Below are 18102 nucleotides of genomic sequence, written 5' to 3' on the forward strand. Positions count from 1 at the left end.
AGTCCCATCACCATAACCTGCACAAGTGATGCATGCCAACACTAGGTGGCAGTGCAGCACGCAAAGATCTAATGACGTCACAACGCGAAGAAGAGCTCCAGTTGTAGCGGCAATGAAAGGAGAGCGTGCTACTTCCAAGTTGAGCAAGTTATTGTAAAGGGACAATTAACTGCAGTATACGGTATTCTAAGTACTGATATCACCATCCGAAGTGATTTTTAAGCATCCACCGGGAAGATGTCTTTGGTTTGTGCAAGTAGGTGGCCTTAATTCATTGATACGAAGAGTTGGCATTGCAAGCTAGCTTACGTGCGCGTTCATGCTACTAGCTAATTTAGCTAACGTTAGCGGCCATGCAGTGTCCCCACTGACGTTAACAAAGCCCCATTGTGAATAGCGATCTATTTGTTGTTAAATTAAGTGACTTTTAAGATGTGAACGTGTTTTTTTACAGTCTCCAACGAGGTACCAGAACACCCGTGTGTCTCTCCGGTGTCAAACCAGGTGTTTGAGCGCCGGCTGATCGAGAAGTATATTGCAGAGAATGGGACGGACCCGATGAATGGGCAACCCCTGTCTGAGGAGCAACTTGTAGATATCAAAGGTAAGCACTGGCAGGCAAATGTACGGATGATAATTTTCACATATACTTTTAAGGAAGAAATAAGTTGCATCAAATGACTGGATTGAAATGGCTTAAAAAGTGTTTCTGAATGCAAACGTTACCTGCATGCATTGTAATGAATTTATAACATGCAGGGAACATTCATGACAAATCCACAGTATTGCGTCACAATTTTGACAAAATATATTCTACCTATGATTGCTTATTTATGTGCCTTAAACTTTTCTGCCAGTTTCCCACCCTATTAGACCAAAGGCACCTTCGGCTACAAGCATTCCTGCCATACTAAAGTCCCTCCAAGATGAGTGGGTAAGTGTTGCTCTCCTCCTACAATGTATTCTTGGGGCTGAACAATTAATGGTATCCGAAATGAATAGTTACTGCTAATTTACTAGCACTGACTCCATAGTCAACTGTGGTGACGGTGTTACGCTTGAAAGTTTAGTTGTACTTCACCTCAAAGGATGCAGACTCGGCCACCTGCAACAAGTGTTTGAAGGTGATACTGCGCAAGTCATGTCGTGCAAGTATTTTGCTTAATTAATACAGTTCACGACTCTTGCATGCAGGATTACCTAGAAAACACTGTTGTAATGGCCGATCCTCGCTCCCTCCACCCAGTCACTGTCGTTGTGTCCATGGGGCAAGGCAAGGCACTTCACCCACCTTGCTCCTGCAGCCAAAACTAGCTCCAAATTGTAACGCTCTGCGTACCATTGGACCAAGCTGGCACGGGCCGAGCTTGGGGCCATGTTGAATGGGCAGTACATGGTCTTCATACACTTTGCCCAGGCTTGCGCCCCGCCTCTCTCTCGAGACAGAAGGATGCCTACCTACTGTTGTAATGCTAGTCTAACGTTGCCGCAATTTTGTATCAACCTATGTTCACTTTTTCTGCTCGATGTGTGCCGAATGTATGCGCAGTGCTGATTGTTTCCTTGCTCTAATGTTTCCCGTGTCCCTTTTCTTGGCTCTTCTAGGATGCTGTAATGCTTCACAGCTTCACCCTGAGACAGCAGCTGCAGACCACTCGCCAAGAACTCTCACACGCACTCTACCAACATGATGCTGCATGCAGAGTCATCGCTCGACTCACCAAAGAGGTCACTGCGGCCAGAGAAGGTGGGTTGACAACAGTTTAGGTAGCGTGTTGTACTAAATATGAATGTATTAATATGAATTAGAGTCCGATTGATATATTGGCAAGCCGCGATTCAGTCGCTCCCTCCCACTGTGTCTGTCTGCTTGCTCCCTCTACCTATTTATTTTGTTTGTAGTCAACTTTTTTTTCCCAATTTTTAATGTTTTCTTCAGCAATTGACATTGGTGACATGTTTTTGGGAATATCCATCCATTTTCTATGCGCTAAATGTTTTATAAACACAAGTATTAGTTGATAAACACCTGACATTAGCCTGCGTATTATCACTTTCAGCCCAATGAAGCCACTTGTCTTTATTTTAAAATGCTCAACTAGAGTATCAAGTTTTAGGCTAATGAGCAAAATGCACTAAATGTATATCTTTTCATTGGACAGGCAGAGGGGAAGAGTAATCACAAAGAGGCATATCCTTATGTTGACAGTCTTACTAGTTCAACTTATTTTCATTTGGCGGTCTTCGGCTTCTTTGCGTTGAATCCTATTTTGGGTATGATAAGAATTTATGTTCATGTACAGCAGTGGTTCCCAAACTTACCCCTTCAGACATTTCATTTAATTAATTAATTGGTTAATGAATTTTATAGTAACTAATTCTGGTTCAAAAATGTGTATTGTACTTTACATGAGAACTGATAAATAGATAACATTTGAAATTCTCTTGGAGATGAATAACGTATCTAAGTATTCGTCCTACATACTGCATCTTTTATTTCAACCGGGTCTCTCCCTTTTGAATGGGTTGAAGTTGAGCTTCACTTTTGCCCACTTGCAATCGCTATGATTTAAATCTGCATATTAATTTGATACCAAATTGAAAGGGAAAGTTGAACAAACATGATAAAGCAGTATCCAAAGTACAAAATACATACAAGCAGTGATAAAACCTCATTTTCATCCTTTTCTTGACACACACATCGACAGGTTTTCACAGTGCGGGGATTGGAACACCTATATAAGTTAAATCTTGAAGATTAAACATTCTTAATGCACAACATAGTCATCAAACTCACTTATTCATACAAGTCACACAGAGCAATGAAGAACTTCATGCCATGTCTCCTTCCTTCTTTCTGCTATGAATATGCGCTCGTACGTAATTGTGAGTGTTAGGCGCTAATTGTTTTTCATTTTTTATTCACCTACCCCCAATGACAATTACCCCCGTATCCCACATTGGGAACCTATGGTGGTCAGTATGTATCCTGTGGAAATCAGTGCTCGTCTTTTCATATATCGACCGATATATCAGGTGTCGGCTTTTTTTTCAGCCTCCAATATTGGTAACTGCATCGGTCCCAAAAATCCCATACCGGTCAGGCTCTAATATGAATGTCCTATATGGTTCTTCCGCAGCCCTCGCCACACTCAAACCTCAGGCTGGGTTGATTGCACCCCAGGCTGCCCCTGCCTCTCAGCCGGCCGCAGTGGTGAGTAATTAACATTCTGTTGCGATTCATAAATGGCTCATTGTGTGATAGTGTAGCATTAACGCTGTTCCACCTTTACACAATCTCTCAGGGTGCCGCTGGGGAGGCTATGGAGATTAGTGAACAAGTGGGCATGACTCCAGAGATCATCCAGAAAGTAATATTACCTATTATGCTTCTCTTTGTATTACATGTTTATTTTTTTATACTTTTTTTTAACCTAATTATTCTATTTTCTGTTTATAGCTTCAAGACAAAGCCACAATTCTCACCACAGAGAGAAAGAAGGTATAAGAAGGTTTTGCTTTTCAGTTTAATTTTTTTTAAATTTCATTATTAACATTGTAAAGGTTTGTATCAACTTATAAACCATCTTTTGTCCAGAGAGGAAAAACTGTTCCAGAGGAGCTGGTTAGAGCTGAGGATCTTGGCAAGTACCGCCAAGTGGCCTCTCATGCTGTAAGTGGTGATAGATGGAACTCATCAATTAGAACTGGTGAAAGCAGTCCACAATTGCACGCATGTTCTTTGCTGCTTTCAGGGTCTTCATAGTGCCAGCGTGCCAGGTATCCTTGCTCTGGATCTGTGTCCCTCAGACACTAACAAAGTGCTCACAGGTACTGTAGGTTGACCTCATGCTTGCAGACGCACACCAAGTCTTCTAGACATTCCTGGCTCTGATGAGTCTCCTTGTGTGCTTCTACTGTAGGTGGTGCTGATAAGAACGTGGTTGTATTCGACAAGAACGAGGAGCAGATTGTTGCAACACTGAAGGGTCACACCAAGAAGGTCACCTCCGTCATCTACCATCCATCCCAGGTAACCATTTCCCTCCTTTTTTTTTTTCCTTCCCCACCCTTTCATGGTTCTCCAGTATTGATTTTATCTCCTCCCTCCTCCAGTCTGTGGTTTTCTCTGCTTCTCCTGACACCACCATCCGTGTGTGGTCAGTCACCGGGGGCAACTGTGTCCAGGTGGTGCGTGCCCATGAGGCAGGCGTCACTGGACTCTCCCTACATGCCACTGGGGACTACCTTCTCAGCTCCTCTGAGGATCAGGTATGTGTGCAGCTTGAATCAAACACATACACTTCAGTCACCAAAGAAAAAGCTAATATAATAAGGTTTTCAACCTTTGAGGTTCCATTGTACAGTAGTTTGTTGTAGGATTATAACATGATTGACTTCACTGTCTTCTCGCTGATTTTTTATTTTTTTTTCCCCCCCTGTGTAGTACTGGGCCTTCTCTGACATCCAGACTGGCAGAGTCCTCACTAAAGTCACTGATGAAAGTGCAGGCTGTGGTAAGTGTGACTGTATTTGCAGACCGTCAGAATATTGGAGCTCTTATCCAGGTGGTAACTCTCTTTTGCCCTTCCTATCACAGCCCTCACCTGTGCTCAGTTTCACCCTGATGGTCTCATCTTTGGTACTGGAACTGCTGACTCCCAGATCAAGATCTGGGACCTGAAGGAGCGCACCAATGTGGCCAACTTCCCAGGCCACTCCGGGCCTGTCACCTCCATCGCTTTCTCTGAGAATGGATACTATCTGGCTACAGGTGACCGCTGAAAACAGTTTCTACATATGTAGATACTTGTTGGAAAGTGTCAGGAAGTTCACAATAATGCAAGCGTTTTTAAATGTTCTCCATATAAAAACTGTCCTTATCTGCTGCTGCTGCTGTTATTGGTTGTTTCATCACGTTGACCTTCCCATTGTTGTGTTGCAGGTGCACAGGATAGTTCTCTGAAACTTTGGGATCTGCGGAAACTGAAGAACTTCAAAACAATCACACTCGACAACAACTATGAGGTACGATGTCCTGATAAACGGGTAACATTTAAGGGAATAGGTTTATTTGCCTCTTTGTTAGGGGTGTCGCCAGACAGCTTTTTCGTTTCCGATACGATATGGATATTGCAACCTTACATATCAGCTGATACCGATATTGAGCTGATATCAACACGAATCATAAATAGTTTTATGATTTATTTTGTAGTGTGGAATGTTAGAAAAGGCTTGTTCAATTGATATTACTCAGAAAAATAGTCCGCAACAGTAGATATGAGGAAAAACTCGCCCATGTACATCTTTATGCATGTGGAGTATAGTTTAATCCACAATGTAGTGGTGAGGTGCTCGATGAAGCGTCTTAACCCGACGTCACTCGCCACCGACAGGGGCTCGCTCTTTTCTATTATAGCAAATGACTTTGCCGTCCCGTGGGAGTTTCCTGTGTGATGCCGCTTCATATGCGTGGTGAGGTTCATCGTATTAAACTTCCTCAGTTCTATGCCACCACGGGAAACTTGTGCATGACAAGTTTTGCACTAAGCTGCAACGTCTTACTGCCACACAGCTGATATCACTCCTGCTCTACTATTTTCTTTGGCGGACTCGGGAATCGACTGCTTGTATCAGAATGCCAATATCAGAGATGTGATATGCAGGCTGATATAGCCAGTGTTTTTTTTGTTGTTGTTTGCGGCTCGATATCGGATCAGGACATTCCGACTCTTTGTTACATGTGAACATGCAAGAGAACACATCACACAATCTGATGACTGCCACGTCTTGCACTGGTTTTAGTGAACTATAGTTTGTGTTGCTGGCAGCATCATTTACTGTGTGTTTTTTGTTTTTGTTTTTAACCCCCACTTTGTCTTTTAGGTGAAGTCCCTCGTGTTTGACCAGAGTGGAACCTACCTGGCTGTCGGAGGGTCCGACATCCGCGTCTACATCTGCAAACAGTGGTCTGAGGTCCTCAATTTCACAGGTGAGTGCACACATGGTACTGTATTACTTAATTCATCCAAAATCTCACATTTTGATAATTCGTTGCTTTATTGTGTTGCATGCGTAGACCACACAGGTTTGGTGACCGGAGTGTCCTTTGGTGAGAACGCTCGCTTCCTGACCTCTGCTGGAATGGACCGAAGTCTGAAGTTTTACAGCTTGTAGAAAAGCATCATTTGATAACAACACAAGGAAGGTGGTAGACCAGCCAGAGGTTGCGGATACAAATTTGGCATAGTCGTATAATTTTTAGGTAAAGGAAAATCACTGCTAACTGTACTTCTTTAGTGTGTTAGTCCTCATGTGCATGCATGAATGCCATCAACTATCTATTTGAAATCTCAGCAGCTTAATTCATTTTTTTTAAGTGTCAGTTTAAATAATGTGATATCACACACACACACACACACACACACAAAAGCAGCTTCATGTGTTTTATTTTTCTAGCATCCCTGATTATGCAGTTGTATTTTCTAATTGTTTGTGTGTTTCAGTGACAGTTACTGCTATAAAATAAAATCCTTTGCTCTTAATTTAGAGCCGTTTATATGGTTAGATGAGAGTTTATCTGTAGTAACACAATACAGAAGCCAGAGATCAAACAGGTGTATGTAATGGTCTCTCCTCCCATTTCATTTCCTTTATCCATCCTTGCATTGGGAATTTTGTTCATTTTTGTTGATTGACATCAAACCAATTGTGTATTTCTCACAATGTGCTATTTTACCTGTTGAAACTGCTTTTACAATAAAATATCTTTTGTATGCCATTCTCCCGTCCCTAGTTTCATTAAACAGGACGTTTGATTGAAGTTAATCTGTCAGCCATGGAAAATGACATTATTTTTGATGTACAGTATTCCAGTTTTAATAACTCTGTGAACATTTTGTGCCATTTCATTTTTAAAAATATTTAACCCATTTTGGCTGTGTTGAATGAATATCGGTGAAATTTGCCCAAGGATATTCATAAAAACATTTTCTCAGATGAGACCCTAATGAGGAGAAGCGGTAAAGAAAATTGATGGATGGATGGAGCCTGTGGAAACGCCACACAAATACATACACACTTGTTTCTTGCGACAAAAAAATCAATTGAAAACTGAAAATGTCACTTTTGGTTCCATGTTTACAGTAGAAAAATACACAATGCATAAAAAACAAAGTAACTGCCAATAGGGCGTAACAATCAAATATTCTTTGATATATATTTTATGTCTGGTTTAAAGTGGAGGAAAGCAGTTTTTGTCATAGGGGTGAAAGAAAGGGTGTCTAAAGTGCGGACTGAGGGCCAAGCGAAAACTATAACAAGAAAACTTTTTTTTTAAACAAAAAATGGAAAAATCGTCAGTAGATTTACAAGACTAAAATCACCATAGTAAGAGAAAAAAGGTAAAAAGTCGTAGTTTTACAAGAGTAATGTATGAGGAAAAATTATTAAATTTAGTAGCATAAAGTTGAAATATTAAAAAGAAATGAGTTTTTTAAAGTTATTATAGTTATTATATTATATTATAATATTATTAGAGAAACAAAACAAAGTTGTAATTTTGGGAAGTTAGATTGCAGAAAAAAATGTTACAACAATAAAGGGATAAAGTCATAATTAGCAGAAGAAAATTTACAAGACAAAAGTTGAAATAGCTGGAAAAAATAAACAACTGTAATTTTGAGAAAATTAAGTCATAATATTAAGAGAAAGAAGTGATATTCCAACAAAAAAAAGTCACAATTTTACTATAATAAACTCATAATATTATGCGGAAAAATTATGTAATTTTATTTGCAGAATGTTTAAATATTAAAGAAAAAGGGCTTTAAAAAAGTTCTAATATGAGAAAGAAACAAAACCAAATAAAGTTGTAATTTTTGGAAAATTAGGTTGGGACAAAAAATAATATGGAATAAAATAAAAGTATGTGAATAAAGTCATAATATTACAGAACATTTAGAAATATTATTTAAGAGCAAAGTTGAGTTATTCGGAAAATTTAAAAAAACAACAGCAAAAATGGGTGGGTTGGGGGGGGGGGGGGGCAAAGCGTGACAGCATCTTTACAAAATATCAAAGTAGCCCTTGCATCCTCTAATATTTCACTATGTGGCCCTCACTGGAAAAAGTCTTGGAGGTTAAATATAGGTCAAATAAATTGTACCAAACGTGCATTACAAATCCAGATTGATTCCAAAGTATATTTCTAAATCCAGTAGGAACGTTTCATTCATCTAAATGTAAAGACATTACAGTCAATGAACATCTCCGCCACTGACTGTGAAGGTCTTTGCCGCCATTGAATCAGTACTACTAACTTCCGGGCTCTTGTGACGGGTTGCTGCGTGTCACGTGAGACCGCAGTAACGTGACTTTTCTAAACAGGAAGTGGGAGTCAAATCACAGAAGTTACCATAAGCACGACGTCTGCTTCTACCCGCTGTACACTCACCGCTGCCGGGACGGAGAGATTTAAGAGAAAACCGTTTGGAGTCGTGTGGAAATCATCCAGACAAACAGGTGAGCGGTTGTGAACGTTTTGTGATTTCATGCGCTACTCCGCTCCGTCCGTGAATCACTTTCAGCAATGAAATCATACACAACGTTGACCTTCTTCCAAAGTGGTTAGCACAAATGTTAACTTAATACAAGCTCCTAATCAATACTAATGAACAGCGGTACATTTGATATGTTTTTTATAAGCTTAGCGCTCCATTTTAATTGGTACGGCGTGACAAAACTGTTGGGTTGTGACTCATAACCGGTGACCAAAGAGGCTCAACTTTGTTGTGTTTTTTTTTTTTTTTTTATGAAAACTTACCCTGTAGTACTTTCTTGTGGAACAATTCAAACTAAAAGTATCCTCATTTTTCATTTAAAAATGATAGAAATAAATTCTGACATCACCTTTTAATAAGTTGTCTATACCCTTATTTAAAACAATAGGAGCAAATAAAGTTATATGAAACATTAAAGGTCCGTCAAATTCACTCACACATTTGACCCTAACGGCATAAAATGTCAGCCTCCCAAAAACTGCTGTAGAAATACTACAGTGTATCTTCAGTATTAATATTGTTCCCACTTTAAGCAAGTAAATCTTTTACGTTTTCTGCCTGAAATATACATACCAAGTGTTAGTATGTTTTTTTTTTTTGGTCGAAAAAGAGTAAAAACACACGGATCATTTCAGTAACAAGAGGAAAATGGTAAAAGGTGTTGCATGCTTTGAAATGGGCAAAAGTGACGGCATCTGTTGGATACAAACTACAAATTGAAAGTTAAAATATTAAAATAAGGGTTGCATTAGTTTATGTTAAGATCAATTTTTAAAAATTCAGTGGGTTTCAACGGGAATTTTTTTTTATCACAAGGAACAAATGTGTTTAGTTTTTCTAATTAATTGAAAAATGTTTAAAAAATTGATATCCTCTGGACAATTTCATCTATGTTCAGCAAACGCAGCCAAAATGGCTTGAAAATAAAATAACGAATGGCGGAAAAAGTCCGTAGGCTTAAAATGTGTAGAACCTCATCACCCAACAAAACTTTAAAACAGCACAAATCACACCCTCAAATCTCCGAAAGCTGTCCCGCGTTTATTAAGGTTGTGTTGTTAGCAGGTAAATTATAGGAGAGTTTAGAATTTGGCACTTGGAGACATCCGTGAACTGAAAGAAGCTTTTTATGCAAGAATGGAATTTTCTGATTTGACCTTGATGCTTCCCCTTTGCCACTTACTGAATGTCTGCTCACAGGATGTTTTATTTTTCCAATATGTGCATGCTTGTTGGGTGCAACATGGAATATATGGCATTGACCATAAACATCTTTGGTGTTTTGCAGGCCAGCTATGGGCTCCATGTTCCGCAGCGAGGAGGTATGCCTGGTGCAGCTCTTTCTCCAGTCCGGCTCGGCCTACAACTGTGTCAGCGAGCTGGGAGAGCTGGGCCTGGTGGAATTCAGAGATGTTAGTCTCCATGTGTGCATGGTCTTCAGAACAAAGAGAGGCCTCTTGCTTGCCTCGTGAACTGGTCACGCACTGTACAAAATTAATTCAATTTTCTGTCCGTGTGTCACAGTTCTCTGCCTCTGCTTGTTTCTTTCTTTGCTTCTTAGCCTGCACAATCTATCTCCAACCTGTCTTTTGGTCATACTCATTGAAATCAGGCCATGACAAGACTTTACTCGTCAATATGCTAAATGCATCAGTGTTTGCACATTCTCGCTATGCCCTTGTGACCAGATGACTAATTTAACGCTTTTCTTCCTCTTTCTTCTCCTGTTGTTTTAGTTAAATCCTAACGTGAACGCCTTTCAGAGGAAATTTGTCGGGGAGGTCAGACGATGCGAGGAGCTTGAGAAAACATTTTGTGAGTATTGATTGCCATGTTCTGTTCCACACTCACTGCACAATCCAATGGGATCCAGTGCAAGACAGTCAGTTTTAACACAGGTATTCATTTGACATTGATTCCTGTTCAGGCTGCAGTTTGCCTTGGTGTAAAACTGCACTGCGTCATACTTTGGGGTGCTTATATTTAATCTATCTTCTATGCCGCTTATCCACACGAGGGTCGTGGGTATGCTGGAGCCTATCCCAGCATACGTACACCCTGGACTGGTCGCCAGCCAATTGCACAAACAATAGACAAACAATCATTCACACTCACATTCATACCTATGGACAATTTAGAGTAACCATTTAACCTAACATGCATGTTTTTGGAATGTGGGAGGAAACCGGAGTACCCGGAGAAAACCCACGCACGGGAGAGAACATGCAAACTCCACACAGAGATGCCCAATGGAGATTCAAACCCAGATATTCCCGATCTCCTGACTGTGTGGCCAACATGCTAACCACTAGGGCACCGAGCGGCCCACATAATATTTAATATGTAGTAAAATAAAGTGGAATCTCCCAACTTGAATTCAACCTTATTTTTATGGGAAAAAAACACCTAATGTTTGTAAAAAAAAAAAAAAATCACTTGAGACATCCATATCGTGTGACATATTTCACTATTGTCTGCTTTTCCTTTGGCTGTTTTGTGTTTTTGATGAAGACTATAGAATAGGATACATAACTTATTGTCACATAGATAAGCGGTAAATGAATCTGTCCTGGCTGCTCAGTACAATATTACTTGAGCGACTTTTGCTACATTTAAAGTGAGAGACTCGCGTTACAGGCACGCAATATTCGTCCCTCTGCACGTTTGTCTCTTCGCAGTGGCCGACTTCTTTTTACACGTCAAACACTTAAAACATTGCCTGTATGGCTTTTAAAGGTTTTATGACAGTGATAGTTTGACTCAGATTCATTCAATTGTTTTATTTGATTATTTTTAACGGGGGAAACATTTAAATTTGAGCATATAAGAGGTCAGCCAGCATCCAAGAATGGATGGTGTTTGACCTCAGACACAGTGTACAGTAATAGGAACAGTATGGTGCAGTGCAGTCGTACACCACTGCAAAGCACACCCACAACATTAAACATGTTGTTCAATAAAGACTGGTGTGATGATGCCAAATAAACTCTCTGATGCTTTTTGTCTACTCTTCAGCCTTCCTGGAACAGGAGATCAACCGATCCCTGTCCCCTCCTTTGAACGGACGTCTCCCTCCTCCTTGCCCGACACCTTCAGCCCCCCAGCCCCGAGAGCTCATCACAATCGAGGAGGAGAGCGAGAGGCTGGCCAGGGAGCTCAGAGAGGTGGGCTGAAATGTCCTCTGTTTTTTCTTGGGTTGTCCCCCCCACCCCCGCCCCTTATTTTTGTATGTGTTTCTAACCAGGTGTCCAGGAACAGAGACAGTCTTCGGGCTCAGCTGACCCAACTTTGCCAGTACAGAGGAGTGCTGACCAGAACACACTCCCTCACAGCCACCCAGGTGATGAAAAGAGCACCCTTTACTTCCCTCATCTCATCGCTTTAAAATCACATGCAGCACCAACTAATGGGCTTTTTCTGACATTTCTCAGGCACCCCCGTCTATGCTGGAAAGCCAAGGCCTGTTTGATAACCGCCATGATGTCCACCTAAGGTACAAGTCATCAAGCCTTAACAGTGTAAAGGAAGCTTTCACTAACTTGGCTCAGCTCATCACCCAAATTACTGCTGGTTTCTGACTCCTCTCTGGGGCGCAAACCTGCTGAAATGCATCACATATTGCCGTGAACATAAGCCAATGATAAAGAACACAACCCAAAGTACGTTGCCAGTCAGTTCTATGCACGCTTCATGATCAGTAAAATCAAAACTCTGCACCTCTCTCAGTTTTGTGGCGGGCGTGGTCCACCCCTGGAGAGTCCCCTCATTCGAGCGCCTGCTGTGGCGGGCATGCCGCGGTTATATCATCGTGGATTTCCGAGAAATGGAGGATCGTCTTGAGCACCCGGACACGGTAGGAAGTGGGACAAAGAGAACAGGGATCACATGCATTTCCCATGGTCATTGTTTTTCTTTTGTAGGGAGAGATGGTGCAGTGGACAGTGTTCCTTATTTCCTATTGGGGGGATCAGATTGGCCAGAAAGTGAAGAAGATATGCGACTGGTGGGTAAATCTTTGCACTTGTGTTACTGCACAGAGCTTGTTATCCGTTTGTTCCCCTTCGCTGCAGCTTCCGCACACAGACCTTTGCGTATCCCGAGAGCACGGCTGAACGAGAGGAGATTCTTCAGGGACTTCAAGGCAGAATTGAAGATATCAAATCTGTACGTCACAACTTTTATAGCCTTCATCTGATTCCCCATTGCTTCCACTGTTAGTCTATCTGGTTTTCATACAAACACAAGACAAGAGAGACTGTGTTGTCTCTCACACCCACAAATTAAATAGTTGAAGTTGTGTTCCAACCCCCTCCGCAGGTGTTGTCTCAGACCGAGTCCTTCCTGCAGCAGCTTCTCATGCGGGCGGTGGCCGTGCTGCCCCAGTGGAAGGTGCGTGTCCAGAAGTGCAAGGCGGTCCAGATGGTCCTGAACCTCTGCAGCCCCTCCGTCACTGACAAGTGCCTGATTGCCGAGGCGTGGTGTCCTGTTGCCAAGCTGCCCGAGCTGCAGAGCGCCCTGCGAGAGGGAGGGGTGAGATACACAGAGTCAATACATGAGGTGCGGTCATCCACCTGATTCTTTTGACCATTTAAACTTCCTATGTCTCCTCAGAGAAAAAGCGGCAGCGGCGTCGACTCCTTCTACAACCGCTTGCCGTCATCCGCCTCCCCGCCTACCCTGTTTCCAATTAACTCCTTCACCGCCGGTTTCCAGAACATTGTGGATGCCTACGGAGTGGCCAGCTATCGGGAAGTCAATCCAGGTGCGTCACCTCGAACAAACCTTGCCAAACATGCGCTTCCTCTTTTGTACGGAATTCTTTTTATCTCCAGCGGTGTACACCATAATTACATTCCCCTTCCTGTTTGCGGTCATGTTTGGGGATGTGGGTCACGGTGTGCTGATGACTCTGGCCGCCCTCTGGATGGTCCTGGAGGAGAAAGACCCCAAACTGAGACGTAACAATAATGAGGTACTTACGCAAACTCGTTTCATTTGCTAGAATCTTTTTTTTAATACAGTGGAAGATCTGAGGTCGACCACAGTCTGCTTTGGGATGACTTCCTTGTACGTAGTTCTTCATGGAAATTGACAATAAGCTTTTGTCAATTGGCTTAAAGATTGTTATAATGTTTTTAGTTATAATGGTTTTTTTCATATGAACGGTATTTAACTTATTTTTACACTTGCATGGCAATTAACAACATCAGAAAATGACGTGGCACCTTTGTCTGTTGTCTTAAAAATGACTTAAAAATTAAAATTGAGTACTATATTGTTTTTACATTTGAATATTAACAGTGGTTAACTTATTTGTACACTGGGATGAGAATGAAGTATGATTTTTTTTAAATGACAGGAAGCTTTTTTTTAGGTTCTCGTGTTAACAATATTTCATTCAGGAGGGTCCAAAGTGTGGCCTGGGGCCATTTGCATTCCATTTTTATTGGTCCGCACCACACTGTAAAAAATAATAATTATAATAGGGGCCGCACACAGGATCTCATGAGATTAAAACTTGACAGGATTTCTAATTCAGAAAGGAAATTGGGGGGGATAATCGCTTCATCCAAGTCTTTCAAATGGTTGTCCAAACATTTGGAGTACACGAGTGAAATAAATATATGATAATTAGAAATAATTAAATATTATAATATTATAATATATAAATAATTGAAGGCCACAGCTGGTTTATACTTTGACTTCTCATCAATTGCTAACCTTTCCAGCATTAAGGAGTATGTTTAATGTTAGTGTCATTTGGAAGAAAAAGGTATTAAAAGTATCTCATTCTCACTGATATGTAATGAGAATGAATTACATTCCACTTCCTGTAATTCAAATTCAATTCAACAGCCTTTGGGGTGGAGTCAATTCAAATTCAAATTCAAATTCAAATTCATACATTGAATTGAATTGAATTCAGAATTTTGCACAGGCCTGTCCAACTTCAAGGGGATCCGGCACCAACATTTTAAAAAAAATCAATATTTTTCACAATTTTAAGTTAAGCTGAAAGAGATTTGTCGTTCCGCCCGAAAAGGCGTTAATGGCTATCATGCGCTGACTGCTCGTGCACATGCACATGCACACAGCCTCAGAGAAACTATCAACAGTTAGCAGTCATGGCTGAGCAGGAAGATGGCGGGATATAGTACCTTTGAACACTAGCGCCCCCATTGCAGTACCTAACCATGACAGACAGCCTCTTTGTTGCTCCCTTGTTGGGAGTTCACAAAATGGTCATTAATGCTTCTACTTGTAGTTTATGTATTTGTTGTTTTGTATTCTTGCACAAACAAACAATCTGCCCCATCTCTTTTTGTGTCTCAGATCTGGAGGATGATGTTCGGAGGTCGCTATCTGATCCTGCTGATGGGATTGTTCTCCATCTACACGGGAGCCATTTACAACGAGTGCTTCAGCCGAGGCCTCAGCACCTTCAACTCAGCGTGGCACGTCCGCCCAATGTTTGAGAAAAACATTTGGAAGTGAGAACTTTTTTTTTTTTTTTTTTTTTTTTTTTTTTTTTTAACAACCGCTTTGAATTCTTGGTTCATTTTGTTATTCATGTTTGTGTTCTCTCTAGTGCGTCTGTCCTGGCCGGGAGCCAGTACTTGTCCATGGATCCTGTCGTGACTGGTGTCTTCACCAGTCCTTACCCATTCGGCATTGATCCGGTACGACTCACCATCATCTTCACATCTTTCACTCGTTCCTTCAAGCTCATGGCTTCTTGGCTTTCTTTCAGATTTGGGGTTTGGCCAACAACAAGCTAACCTTCCTCAACTCGTATAAGATGAAGATGTCTGTCATCATTGGCATCATCCACATGACTTTTGGAGTGTGTTTGTCATTCTTCAACTATGTGTGAGTGGCCGGCATCCAACACCCCAGCACTTCTGTTTCTTTCCACACTGACCCTGGCTTGCCTGAGCATGTCCTCCCCACTTTATTCCGCTGCAGGCACTTTGGCCAGTTGAGTAGGGTGTTCCTAGTGCTGATCCCAGAGCTGTTCTTCATGTTGTGTCTGTTTGGATACCTGGTGTTTATGGTGGTCTTCAAGTGGATCGCCTACACTCCCGCCCAGTCCAAAATGGCCCCAAGTATACTCATCCATTTTATAGACATGTTCCTCTTTACGGAAAACGCAGACAACCCACCTCTCTACACAGGACAGGTGTGTGTGTGTGTGTGTGTGTGTGTGTGTGTGTGTGTGTGTGTGTGCTGCTACCAACACAGCTACTCTTTCTTGTCACAATATTAGGTACACAGCACGTCTAATGAAATAATGATGATGATGCTTGGTTTTAATTGTTGATTGTGGACTCAACACTCTCACCCACTGGATGTTAACCAGGGTGTCGTACAGAAAGTTCTGGTGGTGCTGGCGCTATGCTCCGTTCCCGTCCTTCTGCTTGGGAAACCCCTATTTGAATATATCACATACAAGGGGAGAAGGCGTCCGCTGGTAAGTGTCTCTTTCCTTTTTCACCACATTTTAAACATGAACTCTCATAGCAACTACATGTGCATGATTAAATGACTAAATCAGTAAAAATGAGTACTAACAAAGGGACATGACAGTTGAATCTATAAAATGAATTACAGTAATCCCTCTTTTATCATGGTTCATTGGTTCCAGACTCGTCTGCAGCACAGATTTACAGTAAATATGCTAAACTGGTGTACATTTTGCGTTTCTACATGAAATGTTTTCCAAAATTCAAAAACGTCCCAACATCGAATGATCATTATCGTGATTATTTTCGACTTGTTGTCCCTGAGCCACCAGCTGAGCATCACTGCTCCAAAATCCTGTATGTCTTCTGCAGCATCAGGAAGAAGACAGGCGCCCGCTGGTGGCCGACGAGAGCTCCATCAACTCCCGACAAGGGGAGACGGACAGAGGGTGCGCTGAGGAGGAGGTGAGGCCGAAGCTTAATGTGACGCTTCAATAAGGCTTTCGCAAAGCGTTCATTCTTTCCTCGTTTAGGAGTTTGATGCCGCTGACGTGTTCATGCATCAAGCCATCCACACCATCGAGTACTGCCTGGGCTGCATCTCCAACACGGCCTCTTACCTGCGGCTCTGGGCTCTCAGTCTGGCACACGCGCGTTAGTAGCACTCTTATGACACACAGACTTCCTGTTAGTCATGTACTCACCCGTGATATGTGATTTCCAAGATGACTGCGTGTTGTTTCTTTCCACAGAGCTGTCAGAGGTGTTGTGGGTGATGGTGATGCGTGTGGCTCTGAGGTGGCAGGGCTACGTGGGCTCTGCAGTTCTCTTTGTGGTCTTTGCCTTTTTTGCGGTGTTGACCATCTCCATCCTGCTTGTTATGGAGGGCTTGTCAGCATTCCTTCACGCACTCCGTCTGCACTGGTACATCACTTTTTATTGAAGAGCCCCATTGTTGATACTTTTATTTTTTTGCAAGTTCTGAGAGGTTACATCCCTATTTATCATTCTTTGGGTAGCACACATTTAATTGAATTGCTCTAACTTTATTGCGTAATGCTGCGTGATATTATTTGGTTAACTTTTGGTTTCTCTTGTCCAGGGTGGAGTTCCAGAACAAGTTCTACAGCGGCACAGGCTACAAGCTGAACCCATTCTCCTTCTCGTCTCTGATCAATGCATCAGCTGCTATATGATCATCATACTGACCAAAGAATTCACTGCAAAAGTAATTAATTTATGTTATTAAGGTGTTAGACTGCAGAAGACTTAACACAAACCATGTTGTGTGGCCTGAGGCTATGAAATGGTGTATTTGCACAATGAACATGACTGTGTTGACCGTTATTTGAATGACTTTCAACAACACTTTACTATTCCCTTTTCAAATTTTATTCACTCAGTGTTACATAAAAGCATTCTTATTCATTCCAAAAGAGAAGCTTGGTGATTGATTGATTCTTTTCACTGTAATTAACATTAATTATATTAATCTTATGAGTTGAAAAGGGAAGTTTAAGGGAATGTATGTTGAATTGGGGTGTTTAGCCAGGACCAAACTTAGCCGGGACTTTGAAATTGGCCAAAAGATAGCAGGTAATATTATGATCATCTGCTAAATAAATACACTTGATCTACAATGTTGTGTCACTTAAGCATAACAAATGTTTTTAAAAGATTAGTAACAGTTTTCCTTTGTGCCTTACTAAGAGTGCTTGTTTATTCATTTCCATGACAACGCGTTGAACCACATCCGCTTTTCATTTTTTTGTTATGCACCATCAAAGTGATCGAGTTTGAACTGAAATTAAATGATTTTTCTATATGATCACATGCAGCGTTGCATCTTAATACATACGTCAAAGATGATCTATTATCTATCAGTTGCACTTAAAATTAATCAACCGCCCAATGCAAGTGATTATTTTCTGTTACATTTAAATGTGCTAAATTTGCGTTCTTTTTTTCTCGCAAACTCCTGCACTTTTATTAACTTTAGAATAGTCGATATTTTTTCTGTAAGTTCCGCTTTTGATGACGTATCCGGATGTCTGAATGTCAAACATGGCGTCGACCAT

General features: G+C 41.4%; 2 protein-coding genes across 2 annotated transcripts; both read left to right on the top strand.

Annotated features, from left to right (window-relative positions):
* The first annotated feature begins 93 nt into the window (after positions 1 to 93).
* On the top strand, positions 94 to 6782 carry prpf19 (pre-mRNA processing factor 19). The gene is made up of 16 exons (XM_054792082.1): positions 94 to 256; positions 455 to 604; positions 858 to 934; positions 1606 to 1747; positions 3141 to 3214; positions 3306 to 3371; positions 3461 to 3502; positions 3599 to 3673; positions 3756 to 3831; positions 3924 to 4033; positions 4117 to 4272; positions 4448 to 4517; positions 4601 to 4774; positions 4946 to 5028; positions 5887 to 5992; positions 6080 to 6782. Exons 1-16 carry the CDS (start codon positions 238 to 240, stop codon positions 6175 to 6177), a joined length of 1518 nt encoding a protein of 505 aa, XP_054648057.1. The 5' UTR covers positions 94 to 237; the 3' UTR covers positions 6178 to 6782.
* Positions 6783 to 8387: 1605 nt separating this feature from the next.
* On the top strand, positions 8388 to 17917 carry tcirg1b (T cell immune regulator 1, ATPase H+ transporting V0 subunit a3b). Its single transcript, XM_054791804.1, has 21 exons — positions 8388 to 8523; positions 9850 to 9973; positions 10298 to 10376; positions 11577 to 11725; positions 11806 to 11901; positions 11993 to 12054; positions 12288 to 12414; positions 12482 to 12564; positions 12632 to 12725; positions 12879 to 13091; positions 13173 to 13323; positions 13394 to 13533; positions 14895 to 15052; positions 15151 to 15241; positions 15313 to 15431; positions 15528 to 15741; positions 15922 to 16032; positions 16397 to 16489; positions 16558 to 16678; positions 16777 to 16948; positions 17127 to 17917. The coding sequence occupies exons 2-21, from the start codon at positions 9857 to 9859 to the stop codon at positions 17218 to 17220; spliced, it is 2484 nt and encodes an 827-aa protein (XP_054647779.1). The 5' UTR covers positions 8388 to 8523; positions 9850 to 9856; the 3' UTR covers positions 17221 to 17917.
* Positions 17918 to 18102: the final 185 nt, after the last annotated feature.

This window comes from Dunckerocampus dactyliophorus, chromosome 11 (assembly GCF_027744805.1).
Source record: "Dunckerocampus dactyliophorus isolate RoL2022-P2 chromosome 11, RoL_Ddac_1.1, whole genome shotgun sequence".
Taxonomy (NCBI): Eukaryota; Metazoa; Chordata; class Actinopteri; order Syngnathiformes; family Syngnathidae; genus Dunckerocampus; species Dunckerocampus dactyliophorus.